Source organism: Triticum urartu, chromosome 7A, assembly GCF_056163025.1.
Source record: "Triticum urartu cultivar PI428250 chromosome 7A, HENAU_Tu73, whole genome shotgun sequence".
Taxonomy (NCBI): Eukaryota; Viridiplantae; Streptophyta; class Magnoliopsida; order Poales; family Poaceae; genus Triticum; species Triticum urartu.
The window spans coordinates 711,035,715-711,054,623 of record NC_141879.1 but is presented as its reverse complement, the minus strand read 5'-3'; the positions used below and the strand labels follow the sequence as shown (position 1 = coordinate 711,054,623).

Below are 18,909 nucleotides of genomic sequence, written 5' to 3'. Positions count from 1 at the left end.
CCACCATTCAAAATATACACGTATCTGGTTTGTGACTTAGAGTCATCCAGATTTGTGTCGAAGCTAGCATCGACGTAACCCTTTACGACGAGCTCTTCGTCACCTCCATAAACGAGAAACATTTCCTTAGTCCTTTTCAGGTACTTTAGGATATTCTTGACCGCTGTCAGTGTTCCTTGCCGGGATTACTTTGATACCTACCTACCAAACTTACGGCAAGGTTTACATCAGGTCTGGTACACAGCATGGCATACATAGTAGACCCTATGGTTGAGGCATATGGGATGACACTCATCTCTTCTATATCTTCTGCCGTGGTCGGACATTGAGCTGAGCTCAATTTCACACCTTGCAACACAGGCAAGAACCCCTTCTTAGACTGATCCATATTGAACTTCTTCAATATCTTATCAAGGTATGTGCTTTGTGAAATACCTATGAGGCGTCTTGATCTATCTCTATAGATCTTGATGCCAAATATAAAAGCAGCTTCTCCAAGGTCCTTCATTGAAAAACTCTTATTCAAGTAGGCCTTAATGCTGTCCAAAAGTTCTATATCATTTCCCATCAAAAGTATGTCATCTACATATAATATGAGAAATGCTACAGAGCTCCCACTCACTTTCTTGTAAACGCATGCTTCTCCATAAGTCTGCATAAACCCAAACGCTTTGATCATCTCATCAAAGTGAACGTTCCAACTCCGAGATGCTTGCACCAGCCCATAAATCGAGCGTTGGAGCTTGCACCTTGTCAGCATTCTTAGGATCGACAAAACCTTCCGGCTGCATCATATACAATTCTTTCTTAAGGAAACCATTAAGGAATACCGTTTTGATGTCCATTTGCCATATCTCATAATCATAGTATGCGGCAATTGCTAACATAATTCGGACGGACTTCAGCTTCGCTACGGGAGAGAAAGTCTCATCGTAGTCAACCCCTTGAACTTGCTGATAACCCTTAGCGACAAGTCGAGCTTTATAGATGGTAAAATTACCATCCGCGTCCGTCTTCTTCTTAAAGATCCATTTGTTTTCTATCGCTCGCCGATCATCGGGCAAGTCTGTCAAAGTCCATACTTTGTTTTCATACATGGATCCTATCTCGGATTGCATGGCTTCAAGCCATTTGTTGGAATCTGGGCCCGCCATCGCTTCTTCATAGTTCGAAGGTTCACCGTTGTCTAACAACATGATTTCCAAGACAGGGTTGCCGTACCACTCTGGTGCGGAACGTGTCCTTGTGGACCTACGAAGTTCAGTAGCAACTTGATCTGAAGTTTCATGATCATCATCATTAACTTCCTCTCTAGTCGGTGCAGGCACCTCAGGAACATTTTCTTGAGTTGCACCACTTTCCGGTTCAAGAGGTAATACTTCATCAAGTTCTACTTTCCTCCCACTTACTTCTTTCGAGAGAAACTCTTTCTCTAGAAAGGATCCATTCTTGGCAACAAAGATCTTTCCTTCGGATCTGAGGTAGAAGGTATACCCAATAGTTTCTTTAGGGTATCCTATGAAGACGCATTTTTCCGACTTGGGTTCGAGCTTTTCAGGTTGAAGTTTCTTGACATAAGCATCGCATCCCCAAACTTCTAAAAATGACAGCTTAGGTTTCTTCCCAAACCATAATTCATACGGTGTCGTCTCAACGGATTTCGACGGAGCCCTATTTAAAGTGAATGCGGCAGTCTCTAAAGCATAGCCCCAAAATGATAGCGGTAAATCGGTAAGAGACATCATAGATCGCACCATATCTAATAGAGTGCGATTACGATGTTCGGACACACCATTACGCTGAGGTGTTCCAGGCGGCGTGAGTTGTGAAACTATTCCACATTTTCTTAAGTGTGTGCCAAATTCGTGACTCAAGTATTCTCCTCCACGATCTGATCGCAGGAACTTGATTTTCCTGTCACGTTGATTCTCAACCTCACTCTGAAATTCCTTGAACCTTTCAAAGGTCTCAGACTTGTGTTTCATTAAGAAGACATACCCATATCTACTCAAGTCATCAGTGAGGGTGAGAACATAACGATAACCACCGCGAGCCTCAACACTCATTGGACCGCACACATCAGTATGTATGATTTCCAATAAGTTGGTTGCTCACTTCATTGTTCCTGAGAATGGAGTCTTGGTCATTTTACCCATGAGGCATGTTTCGCATGTGTCAAATGATTCGTAATCAAGAGACTCTAAAAGTCCATCTGCATGGAGCTTCTTCATGCGTTTGACACCTATGTGACCAAGGCGGCAGTGCCACAAGTATGTGGGACTATCATTATCAACCTTACATCTTTTGGTACTCACACTATGAATATGTGTAGCATTACACTCGAGATTCATTAAGAATAAACCATTCATCATCGGAGCATGACCATAAAACATATCTCTCATATAAATAGAACAACCATTATTCTCGAATTTAAATGAGTAGCCATCTCGTATTAAACGAGATCCTGATACAATGTTCATGCTCAAACTTGGCACTAAATAACAATTATTGAGGTTCAAAACTAATCCCGTAGGTAAATGTAGAGGTAGCGTGCCGACGGCGATCACATCGACCTTGGAACCATTCCCGACGCGCATCGTCACCTCGTCATTCGCCAGTCTCCGCTTATTCCGCAGCTCCTGCTTTGAGTTACAAATGTGAGCAACTGCACCGGTATCAAATACCCAGGAGCTACTACGAGTACTGGTAAGGTACATATCAATTATATGTATATCACATATACCTTTCGTTTTGCCGGCCTTCTTGTCCGCTAAGTATTTGGGGCAGTTCCGCTTCCAGTGACCACTTTCCTTGCAATAAAAGCACTCAGTCTCGGGCTTGGGTCCATTATTTGGCTTCTTCCCAGCAGCTTGCTTGCCGGGCGCGGCAACTCCCTTGCCGTCCTTCTTGAAGTTCTTCTTACCCTTGCCTTTCTTGAACTTAGTGGTTTTATTCACCATCAACACTTGATGTTCCTTTTTGACTTCTACCTCTGCTGATTTCAGCATTGCAAATACTTCAGGAATGGTCTTTTCCATCCCCTGCATATTGAAGTTCATCACAAAGCTCTTGTAGCTCGGTGGAAGCGACTGAAGGATTCTGTCAATGACCGCGTCATCTGGGAGATTAACTCCTAGCTGAGTCAAGCGGTTATGTAACCCAGACATAGTGAGTATGTGCTCACTGACAGAACTGTTTTCCTCCATCTTACAGCTGAAGAACTTGTCGGAGACTTCATATCTCTCGACCCGGGCATGAGCTTGAAAAACCATTTTCAGCTCTTCGAACATCTCATATGCTCCGTGTCTCTCAAAACGCTTTTGGAGCCCCGGCTCTAAGCTGTAAAGCATGCCGCACTGAACGAGGGAGTAATCATCGGTACGTGTCTGCCAAGCGTTCATAACGTCTTGTTCTGCAGGGAGAGCAGGTGCTTCACCTAGCGGTGCTTGTAGGACATAGTCTTTCTTGGCAGCTATGAGGATGATCCTCAGGTTCCGGACCCAGTCCGTATAGTTGCTGCCATCGTCTTTCATCTTGGTTTTCTCTAGGAACGCATTGAAGTTGAGGACAACATTGGCCATTTGATCTACAATACATGTTGTAAAGATTTTAGACTAAGTTCATGATAATTAAGTTCATCTAATCAAATTATTCAATGAACTCCCACTTAGATAGACATCCCTCCAGTCATCTAAGTATAACATGATCCGAGTTAACTAGGCCGTGTCCGATCATCACGTGAGACGGACTAGTCAACATCGGTGAACATCTTCATGTTGATCGTATCTTCTATACGACTCATGCTCGACCTTTCGGTCTTCTGTGTTCCGAGGCCATGTCTGTACATGCTAGGCTCGTCAAGTCAACCTAAGTGTTTGCATGTGTAAATCTGTCTTACACCCGTTGTATGTGAACGTTGGAATCTATCACACCTGATCATCACGTGGTGCTTCGAAACAACGAACTGTCGCAACGGTGCACAGTTAGGGGGAACACTTTCTTGATATTATTATGAGGGATCATCTTATTTACTACCGTCGTTCTAAGTAAACAAGATGCAAAAACATGATAAACATCACATGCAATCAAATAATAATAGTGACATGACATGGCCAATATCACATAGCTCCTTTGATCTTCATCTTGGGGCTCCATGATCATCTTGTCACCGGCTTGACACCATGATCTCCATCATCGGGTCTCCATGAAGTTGCTCGCCAACTATTACTTCTACTACTATGGCTAACACATTTAGCAATAAAGTAAAGTAATTTACATGGCGTTTCTCAATGACACGCAGGTCATACAAAAATAAAGACAACTCCTATGGCTCCTGCCGGTTGTCATACTCATCGACATGCAAGTCGTGATTCCTATTACAATAGCATGAACATCTCATACATCACATATATATCATTCATCATTCATCACAACTTTGGCCATATCACATCACAAAACACTTGCTACCAAAACAAGTTAGACGTCCTCTAATTGTTGTTGCAAGTTTTACGTGGCTGCAAGAGGGTTCTAGCAAGAACGTTTTCCTACCTACGTTAAAGCCACAACGTGATTTGTCAACTTCTATTTACCCTTCATAAGGACCCTTTTCATCAAATCCGCTCCAACTAAAGTGGGAGAGACAGACACCCGCCAGCCACCTTATGCAACTAGTGCATGTCAGTCGGTGGAACCGGTCTCACGTAAGCGTACGTGTAAGGTTGGTCCGGGCCGCTTCATCCCACAATACCGTTGAAGCAAAATAAGACTATTAGCGGCAAGAAAGTTGACAACATCTACGCCCACAACAAATTGTGTTCTACTCGTGCAAAAAGAACTACGCATAGACCTAGCTCATGATGCCACTGTTGGGGAACGTTGCAGAAAACAAAAAATTTCCTACGGTTTCACCAAGATCCATCTATGAGTTCATCTAGCAACGAGTGATCGGATTGCATCTACATACCTTTGTAGATCACGCGCGAAAGCGTTCAAAGAACGGGGATGAGGAAGTCGTACTCGACGTGATCCAAATCACCGGAGATCCTAGCGCCGAACGGACGACACCTCCGTGTTCAACACACGTACGGTCAGCGTGACATCTCCTCCTTCTTGATCCAGCAAGGGGGAAGGAGAGGTTGATGAAGATCCAGCAGCACGACGGCGTGGTGGTGGATGCAGCAGTCACCGTAGCAGGGCTTTGCCGTTCTTCTGCGAGAGGGAGAGGTGTAGCAGGGGAGAGGGAGGCGCCAAGAGTCAAGGGTGCGGCTGCTCCTCCCTCCCCCCTTTATATAGGCTCCCCAAAGGGGGGGCGCCGGCCCTAGGAGATGGGATCTCCTAGGGGGGCGGCGGCCAAGGGTGGAGTGGCCCCCAAGGCAAGTGGGGCGCCCCCACCCTAGGGTTTCCAACCCTAGGCGCAGGGGGTGGGCCAAGGGGGGCGCACCAGCCCACTATGGGCTGGTTCTCCTCCCCACTTCAGCCCATCGGGCCCTCCGGGATGGGTGGTCTCACCCAATGGACCCCGGGACCCATCCGGTGGTCCCGGTACAATACCGTGACCCCCGAAACTCTCCCGATGGCCGAAACTGCACTTCCTATATATAATTCTTCACCTCCGGACCATTCCGGAACTCCTCGTGACGTCCGGGATCTCATCCGGGACTCCAAACAACTTTCGGGTTACTGCATATTCATATCTCTACAACCCTAGTGTCACTGAACCTTAAGTGTGTAGACCCTATGGGTTCGGGAGACATGTAGACATGACCGAGATGGCTCTCCGGTCAATAACCAACAGCGGGATCTGGATACCCATGTTGGCTCCCACATGCTCCTCGATGATCTCATCAGATGAACCACGATGTCGAGGATTCAAGCAACCCCGTATACAATTCCCTTTGTCAATCGGTACGTTACTTGCCCGAGATTCGATCGTCGGTATCCCAATACCTCGTTCAATCTCGTTACCGGCAAGTCACTTTACTTGTGTCCCCAACACACCCAATACAATGGTAAATTGTATAGGTGTACTAGTTCGGCGAAGAGATGGTGATAAAAGAGCAATATGGATGGCAGATAAAGGTATTTGTAATCTGAAATTATAAAAAACAGCAATGTAACTAATGGTAAAAGTGAGCATAAACGGTATTGCAATGCGTTGAAACAAGGCCTAGGGTTCATACTTTCACTAGTGCAAGTCCTCTCAACAATAATAACATAATTGGATCACATAACTATCCCTCAACATGCAACAAAGAGTCACTCCAAAATCACTAATAGCGGAGAACAAACGAAGAGATTATGGTAGGGTACAAAACCACCTCAAAGTTATTTTTCCAATCAATCCGTTGGGCTATTCCTATAAGTGTCACAAACAGCCCTAGAGTTCGTACTAAAATAACACCTTAAGACACAAATCAACCAAAACCCTAATGTCACCTAGATACTCCAATGTCACCTCAAGTATCCGTGGGTATGATTATACGATATGCATCACACAATCTCAGATTCATCTATTCAACCAACACATAGAACCTCAAAGAGTGCCCCAAAGTTTCCATCAGAGAATCACGACGAAAACGTGTGCCAACCCCTATGCATAGGTTCATGGGCGGAACCCGCAAGTTGATCACCGAAACATACATCAAGTGAATCACGTGATATCCCATTGTCACCACAGATACGCACGCAAGACATACATCAAGTGTTCTCAAATCTTTAAAGACTCAATCCGATAAGATAACTTCGAAGGGGAAACTCAATCCATTACAAGAGAGTAGAGGGGGAGAAGAAACATAAGATCCAACTATAATAGCAAAGCTCACGATACATCAAGATCGTACCACCTCAGGAACATGAGAGAGAGAGAGAGAGAGAGAGATCAAACACATAGCTACTGGTACATACCCTCAGCCCTGAGGGAGAACTACTCCCTCCTCGTCATGGAGAGCACCGGGATGATGAAGATGGCCAGGCGGCAACTCTTGGCGGTGTCGTGCGTGGCGCGGCGGCGACGTCTAGGATGCGAGCTCGGCGGCCAATCCAATCTATGCGGTGCGACATCGGTGGCTGCGGCAATGTGGTGGCCAGCCCTGTCTCGGGCGGCGGCAGCTGCAGGCGCAGCGCGACCCTGTACCGGGAAGGGCGGCAGCTACAGACGCAGCGCGGCCCTGTACCGAGAAGGGCGGCGGGTGCGGTCGGTGCGCCATCGGGCGTCGGATAGGCGGCGACGGCATGAAGAGCCATGGTGGACTGGTCGGCGGCACCTCCGGTCAGATCTGATCTGGACGGTGCAGCCGACGGTGGTGGCCAGTGGTCAGCCTGATGCTAGTGGTCAGATCTTGACATCCGTCATCTAGCTCCAGCTGCGAGTCGGGAAGACATAGTTGCCGGTGAAAACCGAGCCGATGGCAGGCGATGGCGTTTTTCTGCGTTGTTACCTTGATGAAGGCATCATCATGTAACTACCGTCGACCCACTCGTGCTGCTTCAGGGAAAACCCCAGGATCTAGTCTTCCAGATCGGACGATGGTGGTATTGCGATATCTTTTTTTTTTCTTGGGAGCATCGTTTGTGGAGTAGCACTGGAAGACAAGACAGAGGCAGGAGGTGGAGCGGCTTCATCTTGCACGGAGCTTTCGGTGGAGATGTCAAGTCATGCCTGGCCGACAGGTGCTACGATGTGTCATGCCTGGTCGGCAGGTGCTACGCACGACAGATCTTCCAGAATCTTCGCGTCTGGATGGACAAGCGCGGGGTGGTGGCGTTGTTGGAAGCCGTGCTGGCGTCGACGGATGGATAAACTGGTAAGGATGATGCGGATATCTCTTCTGAAGATGGATTAGCGGTCCGATGAAGATGATGGCGCCTAGAATGTATGCATGTGGTGTACGTTTTAGGTCTGCTGCACCGCCTGTTGGTTCCGATATGTTACGTGGATGGATTGGCGACGACATCCGATTTAGATATGGGGAGTGAGAGCACTTTATATTATTGAGTTTGGTAGGTGTGAGTGATGACTTTGAGTGGTTTGATGTATATTCTTATTAGACCTTTGTGGAACGATAACCGTATACATCGATTGATGCAGAGGCTGGGGTCTTAACCTCCTTTTCCAAAAATATATAAAAAACATGATTTCATGGTGCTTAATTAATTGACGGATCGAATTGAGGTCGATGCATGCGCCATATATACTACTTCCATGGTCGACGACGAATTTCTTCGAAGATACTTGTACGCGTACAAAACACGGAGGATCGAAATATATACTAAATTTCACATACATGTGATGTGTAGTGCGCAAAAGTAACGCGGAAACTAAGCCGTCGATGCTGACACATCGCCTCCATCGATGCCAACATGTTGTCTTCCGTTCGCACATGTATATATACCCGGCCACGCGCGCCATATTATCATCAACTGCTTTCAGGGCATACATACAAATCAAGTTACCAGATCCCAATCAGCTAGTCAGCAGCAAACATCTATTTAGCGAAAAGGAAGCAAGATCGATGAATAGTCACTCGATCATGGCGGTGTCGTCGGTGTTCGCCGCCTTCGACAAGGACGGCGACGGCAAGGTCTCCGCGTCCGAACTGCGGCGCTGCATGGAGGCCACGCTGGGCGAGAGCGTGTCCGAGGAGGAAGCGGCGGCGGTCCTTGCGGCAATTGATGCCGACGGCGACGGGCTGCTAAACCAAGAAGAGTTCTCGAGGCTGGCCGCCGGCGCCCATGAAGAGGAGGACGATGCCGACGTGAAGAGAAGGTGCCTGAGGGAGGCGTTCGGGATGTACGCGGAAGACACGACGACAACGGTGATTACGCCGGCGAGCCTGAGGCGAACACTGAGCAGGCTGGGGTCGCACGAGCTGGGCGTGGAGGAGTGCCGGGCAATGATCTGCAGATTCGACCTTGACGGCGACGGCAAACTCTCGTTCGACGAGTTCCGGGTCATGATGATGGCCTGATCATCGATCTCTCTTCTTCGCATTCTTCTAGATACATATTTTGTTCACTCTTTTTTTTGCGGAGGCTAATAGTATTCACTTAATTCATTGATCGATCACATATGTATGTACAGTCATGTTTTCATTCATTGTTTTACTCGCGCGATGGCCAGTGTGTTATGTCTACATTTATTCATTGCTTTGCTCGCACGATCACTAGAATGCTAGTACATGGGAAGTTGTGGCTTTAGTTGACAAAAAGGTTTTTGTCCCGCTCTATATATAAAGCAGCAATACGACCTGCAGGGAAAATTCCATCGGACCTGCGGCAGCTACCTATGAAGGGTGTATTTTCTTATGTCGCAATTTTACTTTTGTTATTTTTGCTTATTGTCCTAGAGAAGCAAATATAGCAGCTCATGTGATAGCTAGTATGGTGGTTGATTCCCAAACGAGTGTGTGGACGGCAGATCCACCTGAGTTCTTAGTTGATGTACTATGCATCTTTTTCCCCCAAATCAATATAATCCACCGTGGTGGCATTCCCTCAAGAAAAAGCAATACGACCGAACCGACATAAGATGACGGGAAAAACCTCTTACAAGCAGACCAAGAGATAAACAACATGAATACAAGAGTGCCCACACCCTAACAAGAAGCACCCGAAGCTACAAACAAGAAAAATCAACTACTCCTTCATGAGAGAACACCCCGACCCACACTAGGTTCGACAAAACGGCCTCATGCCGTTGCGACTCCAGGCCGAATTGTTCCATACATTCAAGAACGACACCACCATATATAACGTGCAAACCGTCGGCCCCCTCCTGTTAGCCGGCCGAGCACCCTCTATTCAGTCGGCCGAGTGCCCTCTTTTTAGCCGGCTAAGTTGTTGCACGCAAGTACCCAGGTGGGACCAACGAACGTTGCTTCTGTCAGGCGGCGGAGGGCCCCTCCTATCAGTCGTCTGAGCACCCCTCCACACTCCCGGCTGATCACCCTCTGCATAGAGTAAATTAGGTGTTTTGACCTTTTTGTGAAAGTTGAGCCAGATCTGACCAATGTTTTTTTCAAGATCTGACATTTTTCCTACCGCCGGGGTCGATGGCATAAGGGTATAGCAACCTGCCGTCGATGCCCTCTTGGCGTTAGGGGTGCACGCCCTACCGTAAATAATTTATAAGTATCACATACAGTGCTTGTACACCTACCGCCAGGCATCTCAGCGGTATGGATAGATAAAGATCTCGTCAATTTGCAGTATCTTTTGGACGCACATATCATGTGGATTTAGAGCAACACGGAGTTGAACATAGGCGACCGACCCAACGGAGTTGATCATCCTAGTTCTCTTTTGGACGGGAACGTGTATCTTGGTCAACCTGAAAAACCTAGTCACAAGTCTAAATATTTACATGGAAACACCTAACGAAATTTACCGCTCTATTTAGGGGTCAACCTGAAAAACCTAGTCACAAGCCCAAATATTTACATGGAAACACCTAACGAAATTTACCGCTCTATTTAGGGTGAGAGAGAGAGACAGAGAGAGAGAGAGAGAGAGAGATGTTTGTAATAGTAGTCTCACGCATTCACAAGTACTACTAACTACTTCTATTTAGGGACTACTAGTACAGCATCGATGTTCACAACAACCAACTTATGTACCTACTACCTCATCAAGTGGATATGAAACAATGATGATATAAAAATCCACATGATATGCACCTTCCCGCCCAAAAAGGAACTGAGAATAGGACGATGCCGCGTATTTTTATAGGCACTTATGTCCATGTGAGACCGATGATATGAAAATCTAACATAAGATTACTATAGTACGTTTCTCTTCACCAGAACCAGAAAGGACACGGAAGTAACACCGTGAAAGAAGAGAATGCTAACACCAGTTAGTACTTCTGTCACACATCATTTGACCTTGACCTTGTCCTTTCATAACATCATTTTACCTTGACCTTGCCTTTACCTAGTCAGTAGGATTTTCTACAATAACTTGCCATCGAACTAGTTAAGGTTTTAGACAGTGTAAAAGCTCTCAAAAATCCTGAAAAAATACAGAACCAACACATCTATAATATAACATGATCTAACAGAGGGATTGAAAAAGTATGAGTGCATGTGTCCTGGACAAAAAGAACAAATGTTTCAATACATATTGATCCTACAGTGAGCTGAAATGCTTGGTTTTTCCGCTGAGGACACATAAATGCATATTTTCATAATCACACCATTGGATCATCTTATTATATTAGAGCGAGGCCCCCCTATTTATTTTATATTTTTCACCTACTTTTAAACCATTAAATATTTAGCAATCCTTAACTAGTTCTGTGACAAGTTATGATAAACACAATTTTACATGTCGCAGCGGTGCTGGTCGGCCGGCCGTTGACGTCCGCGTTGCCGATCGAGCTTCATTATTCGCCATCTCATATCCATCAATCCACGTGCCGTCATTAACATATCGTGGTGCTTATAATTAATTGACGCAAGGAATTGAGGTCCACGCATGTGCCATATATACTATTACCTCCATCATCAACGGTAAACTTCTTCGAAGGGACTTGTACGCGTACAAAGCACGGAGGATCGAGATATATACTAATTTCACAAAAATGACGCGGAAACTAGGGCGTCGTTGCTGACACATCACCTCCATCGATGCCAACATGTTGTCTTCCGTTCGCACGCCCGTATATATACCCGGCCACACGCGCCATATTATCATCAGCTGCTTTCAAGGCATACACCTACAAATCAAGCTCCCAGCTCCCAATCAGCTAGTCAGCAGCAACACTTATTTAGCAGCCAATCATGGCGGTGCTGTCGGTGTTCGCCGCCTTCGACAAGGACGGCGACGGCAAGGTTTCTGTGTCCGAGCTACGGCGCTGCATGGAGGCGACGCTGGGCGAGGACGTGCCCGAGGAGGAGGCGGCGGTAATCCTTGCAGCGGTGGACGCGGACGGCGACGGGCTGCTAAACCAAGAAGAGTTCTCGAGACTGGCCGCCGCTGGCACCCATGAAGAGGACAATGCCGACATCAAGCTAAGGTGCCTGAGGGAGGTGTTCGGGATGTACGCGTCGTCGTCTGCGGAAGACATGATTACGCCAGCGAGCTTGAGGCGGACGCTGACCAGGCTGGGGTCGCACGAGCTGCGCGTGGAGGAGTGTAGGGCAATGATCTGCAGGTTCGACCTTGACGGCGACGGCAAACTCTCGTTCGACGAGTTCCGGGTCATGATGATGGTCTGATCACCGACTTGATCTCTTCTTGGCATTCTTCTAGATCACATACAATGTTAACTTAATTCGTTGATCGATCACATATGTATGTACAGTCATGTACTCGTGTTCATTCATTCATTGTTTTGCTCGCACGATCCTAGTATGTCATGTCATGTGTACATTTATTCATTGCTTTGCTCGCACGATCACTAGTATGCTATAGGGAAGTTGCTGCTTTAATTCAAGGGAATGGCTAGAAATCAGTCGGCTGACTTTTTCAGTTGAGGTCAGCTGATTTCTGGGCCATTGAATTCGAAATCAAAGGCCCAGATTGCTTCTCCAACCTTCAGCCCTTGAGCCGCCAGCCACCACCGGCCGAACCGCCACCCCCCGCCTCCCGTGGCCGGCGAAGCCGCCCCACCCTCCGTGGAACCACCCCCACCACCGGTCCTCCGCCGCCCCGGCCATCCTTGTAGCCCCCCCCCCCCCCCCCCGATCCAAAGTTTTTCTCCGGCGAATCCCCACGCCACAGCGTCCCACCACCGCCGGCGACCATCGCCCCCACCCTGAACCCTAAAATAGATACCGGGGTACGTAGCCTCTCCGGCGAGCCCCCGACCCCCCCCCCCCCCTCCTCCCCCGTGCTGCCACTGGTTCTTCCCTCCGGCGAGCCCCCGACCCCCCCTAAAAATCGACTGACCCAAAGTTGGATCAGTTGATTGAACTGTAGCTAAATCGTTAATTCAAATGTGGGTTAATCGGCTTCAGTTGTCCAAATGAAAGGATGGTTATATTTGCAATCTAATGCAACACTTGAGCATCTTATTGTGGCGAGTGAGGACTTGATGAGGTTTGGAGCCGGAGGCAAATTTGCATTTCATATATTAAGCTGAAAATAATTGTTAGATATTGTCGGAAAGGCAATTCGGCCTGTCGTCGTAGGTTGTGCGCCCTTTTCAGCTATAGAGTTGCCAGATAATTAAACCCAAGCGGCCTCGAGCCTAAATTATAACGCTTGCAACCAAGCCAAATTAGGCTTATATTACTGATCCATTTGACCACCAAGAAAGATCGATGCACCAGTGCTAAGGCTAGGACTTGAATCTTGATGAGCTGATTCCACCAGCAAGAAGCAAACCATCTGAGCTAGGCTCAATTTGCCCTAAGAGGGTTTTGAGCTCGGCCCAACAGCTACACCTAGTACAAGGGAGCCAAAGCATTCGTTGCTTGTGGTTCTCGGAGAAGAAGGTGAGACATTCACTCCCCCCCCCCTCCAACGGAGATTAGCACACCCCTCAAGTGTGTGAACTTCATATTACATAATCTTCTGTACCGCTTTTGGTTCTCTCTTTACCCTAGCTTTACTTGTTTCTACTTGCTTGTGTGTTACGTTGTGTAGCTTACTACTTGTTGTCATGCAGCATAAAGGGTTGTATCACTTAATTGCATTTGTAGATAACTTATATTTCCCCAGGTGACATTCGTCATCTTTACTCCTTCAAAGCGGCAGGGAGGTGTGAGGAAGACGGTTGTGGGGCACCAAGGACCGTGTGGGGTTGCCGACGAGCATAGGGGTGAGAGGCGTCGGTGGGCTGTCGCCTGGGAAGAACAAGGCAAAGAGGTGTTTTGTAGCCGGCTGGTGAGGGTTGGCGTTGCGGGCGTCGGGGATGGCGGCAATGCGGGTGTCGACGATTGCAGGGATGGGAGCGACGGTGGGAGTTTTGCGGCGCGATTGGATGTGAAAACCGTATGCACAAGTTCGTGGCATGATTGCTAATTGCAATGAAGTTGTCTTATGTATTCCCACTCTCAGCAGGAAACTTCCCTCCGCGGGCAAAGTGGTCCCCCTATTGTAATTGCTCGGCACACTGCCCCACTACACAAATGTCTTTGCAAAACAATTCATGTTGCATAGTCCTTGCAACATGGCTTCGCAGACGGGGTCTGTTGCGGACAGGTCAACCAGGGAGAGCGGCGGCTAGATGTGCAACATGGCACATGTTGCAGAAATGTTGAGCGCAGCAATGCTCGTGTCGCAATGGTGGAAGCAGTCGCATGTCGCAAGGCCAGAGCGCTACACGGCTCGTGTTGCAAACACCCAAGCACAACATGAGCCATGTTGCAAACCTGCTGGGACGCAACCTGCTGACACGGTAGGTATTGGACGACTATCGTGTGCATCGTCCAATTGATCTGGAGGCGGCGGATCCGGTCGTATCATCACCCTACCGACGCATACCGCATCAAATATACTTTGTACATAAGATATGCTCACTTTGATTTATTTATTTTAAATCTGGAACACACAGATTGCATTAACTTTGGCAAAGAGCTAAAAATCGTTGGTTACGAAATCATCATCAAATTTTTCTTGGGGGAAAAATCATCATCACTTAAGATCCTGACTAGTACAACCAATAGACTCATGCGAAGGTTATAAAGATGTTGTCAACAACCTACTTACGCACGAAAATTCACAGGGAACGCACTTGCCAAGTCCTGTCCGGCCGCTCAATTGCCTCGAGATTCGTGAATTAGTTGGATTCCGCACGAGAGCACAGTAGGGGCACACTAAGTAATAAGCTTCGGTCATCGAAACTTACGATGTTATCGCTCATTCATACCAAGTTTCATAGATAGAATTTTAAGGCATTTTTTTGTCATAGGCAAAATAATCGTGATTTTATTGGTCACTCATACTAAGTTTCAAGAGTTGAAACTTAAGGTTTATTTTTCAAATTTGTCAAAACGTATTTAAAATGAATCTATTTGAAAGCTCTTGTCACGAGAAACGCGAATATGAAAACATAACTTAATTTAAACTTTTTTATTCAAAAGATGAAAAATTTAAAAATCAAAAGCCAAAAGAAAAAAGCACACGTGAGAGACTCGATGCCCTGCACTTGCATGCACCAAATCCGCTCCCACTACCTATGTTTTCTTTAGAAAAGGAGGATGACCCCCGGTCTCTGCATCTGACCGATGCATACGACCACTTTATTAATTATTCTCACAAGACCTTACAAAGTAATATAACAGTAAGTCTAAAGCCGCCGTCTAAGCAACTCTATCCAATTGATAAAGGGGCGCAGATAGCCTGGGCAAACAGACATCGCAGCCAAATCTAACATCTAAGACCTGAGGTCCCGTCCAGGACGCCTGCCGGGCATGGGTCTCACCGGTCCGACGTGCACTTAGAGGCCGCCGCCGCCAACTGCCACCGCTCCATCTTTAGAACTGTACTGATGCATCAACCTTGCTCGGTCCAGCTATCGTCGACGCCACCACGGCGCCAAACGGCACCTCCTCCTTGCGCGCAAACAGCTGAGCACGTTGCGGTCGCCACTGATACACCTCAGCACCATGCTGCCAAGTATCACCAGCCGACATAGCTTGAAGTCTTCGGAAGATCTGTCGTGTGTAGCACCTGCCGACCAGGCATGACAAAGCGTAGCACCTGTCGGTCAGGAATGACTTGACATCTCCACCGAAGCTCCGTGCAAGATGAAGCCGCTCCACCTCCAGCCTCTCTGAACGGGACGGGAGCACCCTAGGAAGACACGGCGAAGAGTTGAGCACCACAATCACCACAAGAGCCGGACCAGCCGACCGCCATGGCGAAGCGACACCACTAAAGAGAACCGCCGCCATCAGGAACGCCAAGAACGCGCTGCAGCTGTCCCACCTCCCCGTGGACCCAAAGCGGCGCCTTCAAGAAGGTGACGGAGCCGGGCACCGCCGCCGCCCAATCAAAGTTGTGGGTTTTCACCCAGGTGCAGGGGGAGGACGAGGGAGAGGGAGCTGGATCTCGAAGCCGCCTTCAAGAAGGAAACAACGCCTGGAGCGCCGCCGGCGTCGTGGCCGCCGCAGCCGACCAAGAAATTACTCCGATCCAGAGCTCCCAACCCCACATCCGCGCAGTCCGTCACAGGATCCGGCCGGACTGACGAGGAGGAAGCAGCAACACGGGGGCGCCGTCTTCAGATCTGGCGAAGAAGAGCAGCCGGGGATCCCTCCACGCGGCGCCCGCGTCCATCGCCAACTCGCTGCCCGCGCGGCCGAGTAGACGCGGCCCTCAACTCCGGCGAGCGCCGCCCTCACTAGCAGAGGCCGCTGCCTCAAACCATAGGCCCGAGCCCAAGCGGCGTCGCTGCCGAAGGCCTCGCCGCCACCCTCATCGACGGCCGCGCGGGGGACCTGGCGCCCGTCTCCGGCAGCGGCGAGGACAGAAATCGAGAAGAGGAGGAAGCGGACCGGAGGGGGGGGGGAGGGGGTTGGTCGCCCCCGAGTCGCCCTCAAGAGGGCGACGCGAGGGAACGGGGAGGAAGCGAACTGGTGGCTGGTGGCTATCCCTTTTTTCGTTCACCCAAAGGAGCTTAAGCCTACCTACGTACCTACCTTATCAAGTGGATATGAAACCATGATGTTAAATCCACATGATATGCACGTTCCCATCCAAAAGAGAACTGAGAATAGGACAATGCCGCGTATGTAAGTATATGTATTTAACGTCCATGTGAGATCGATGGTTTGAGAATCTCATATAAGATTACTATAGTATGTTTCTCTTTGCCAGAACCAGAAAGGACACGGAAGTAACACCGTGAAAGAAGAGAAGACTAGTTAGTACTTCTGTCACACATCATTTGACCTTGACGGCTTGGCCTTGTCTTTCCATAACATAGAGATAGACAAAGGGGGTTTGAATAGCATCGAATTGTGTAGTAGGGCCTGACGTGCTATGCGCGTATGCATGACATCCCATCCGTGGTACTAACTGATTAGCAGTAGTTTTCTTGCGAGGCAGCTGAGAATGATATTAGGAGTAGTTAATTTCCTAAAAGTCACTAGAAATAACTGATTAGTAATTTTCTTGCTAGGCAGTTGAGCATCTGATTTTCTCTCTCCCCTGCTAGTTAATAAAGCTTTAGAGAACTATACTATATGTGGCTGCCATGCCGTGCACATCGTGGATTGCTGTTTTAGGCTCTTCCACTTACCGGTATAAGGTATTGGCTAGGTGCGACTTAGAGGAGAAAAAACTCAAATTTACTTTCTTACAGGCTTGCAAACTTTGAGCCCATCCTCCATTTTCTGTCTATATTCTCCACGGGCTGCAGGTGGGATGTAGCAGCAGCGTGGGCCTGCCAGACCAGCGCTACTACTATGTGGGCCCCATCGTGCCCCCACAGGCTGGCCATGCTAGCAGCGCGGATTACCGACCAGCGCTACTACTTAACCCATTAGCAGTACCGCTGGCCCACGACCCACACTGCTACTTTGGCTAGCTCGGGCCCAGCTCCCCTTCCCACTTAGCAGCAGCGCCGGCCTGGAACACGTGCTATATCCAATGGGGTTAGCAGTAGCGTGGGCCCATGACTAGCGTTGCTGCTAAACCGCCTTATCCTCTTCTCGCGCGGTCGCCCTCACTCCTCCTCTTGGTACTGCTGAGCTGCGTTGGGATTTTCCCCGAAGAGGAAGGGTGAAGTAGCATAGTAGAGATAAGTATTTCTCTGCCTAGTCCCCATCCCGATGGTGCGCTTATCATAGTCGGAGGGCGTGTGGGGGTGTTTCTCCGACGGATCTCGTAGGATTCAGTCAGGGGGTTGTCTTTGATGGATCAACTTGGATACGATCTCTGTTGTTTATGTCCGGGTGTTTTCAGGTTGGATCATTTCGATCTACGTGTCTCTTCATCAACGGCGGCTACTATTCTGGTGTGATGGTCTTATGAGGTCTTAGTACGACAACTTTCCAACTGTTTACTAAAACAAGTTTTGCCCCGTTCCAGCGAGGGACGGGTGATGATGGTGGCGCTCCTTCGGTTCGCTTAGTTGTCGCTAGGTGGTCTACAGATCTGAATGTAATTCTTATTATATCTGTTGTTTACTATACTGCCATGATTGAAAATGAATAGATCAAAAAAATTTCCGCCAAAGAAAATACAGCTCATATTGCAGAGTCCTTGCAGCACAGCTTTACATACGGGGATTGTTGCGGATAGGTCAACCAGAGAGAGTGGCAGGTGGACTGAGCTCAACACGGCTCGTGTCGCAATGGTGAAAGCAGCAGCAACATAGGATAGAGCGCAACATTAGCTCGTGTTGCAAACCCCCGAGCACAACATGAGCCGTGTTGCAAACTGCTGGGGGTGCAACTTGCTGACGTGGTAGGTATTGGGCAGCTTCCGTCTGCATCGTCCAACGGCTGTGGAGACAACGGATCCGATCGTATTGTCACTCTACCGTTGCGTAGCGCGTCAAATATAATTTGTATATAAGAATGTGCTCACTGTGATTTAGTATAGTTATTTAAATCTGGAACATGCAGATTGCATTAACTTTGGCAAACAGCTAAAAATCGCTGGTTACAAAATCATCATGAGTTTTTCTTTTCGACGAGGAAAAATCATCATAAGTTTGTTATGACCCTGACTAGCACAACTAATAGACTCGTGCAGAAAGCTGGTTATAAAGATGTTCTCAACGAAATTTCTCAACAACCTACTTACGTGCCTACCTTCTCAAGTGGATATGAAACAATGATGATATATACACCCACATGATTTGCACTTTCCTGTTCAAAAGATAACTGAGAATAGGACAATGCTGCGTATGCAAGTATAGGTTCTCATGTCAATGTGAGATCGATGACATGAGAAGAATCTCACATAAGATGAGCACGTAGAAATTTAATAGTATGGGTATGTTTCTCTTTGCCA

At 47.9% G+C, this 18,909-nt stretch overlaps 1 protein-coding gene and 1 pseudogene across 1 annotated transcript; both read left to right on the top strand.

Annotated features, from left to right (window-relative positions):
• The first annotated feature begins 8,404 nt into the window (after positions 1–8,404).
• On the top strand, positions 8,405–9,111 carry LOC125522465 (putative calcium-binding protein CML25/26). The gene has a single exon (XM_048687522.2). It carries the CDS (start codon positions 8,511–8,513, stop codon positions 8,964–8,966), a length of 456 nt encoding a protein of 151 aa, XP_048543479.1. The 5' UTR covers positions 8,405–8,510; the 3' UTR covers positions 8,967–9,111.
• Positions 9,112–11,681: 2,570 nt separating this feature from the next.
• LOC125523518 (putative calcium-binding protein CML25/26 pseudogene) lies at positions 11,682–12,391 on the top strand (annotated as a pseudogene).
• The last annotated feature ends 6,518 nt before the right edge of the window (positions 12,392–18,909 follow it).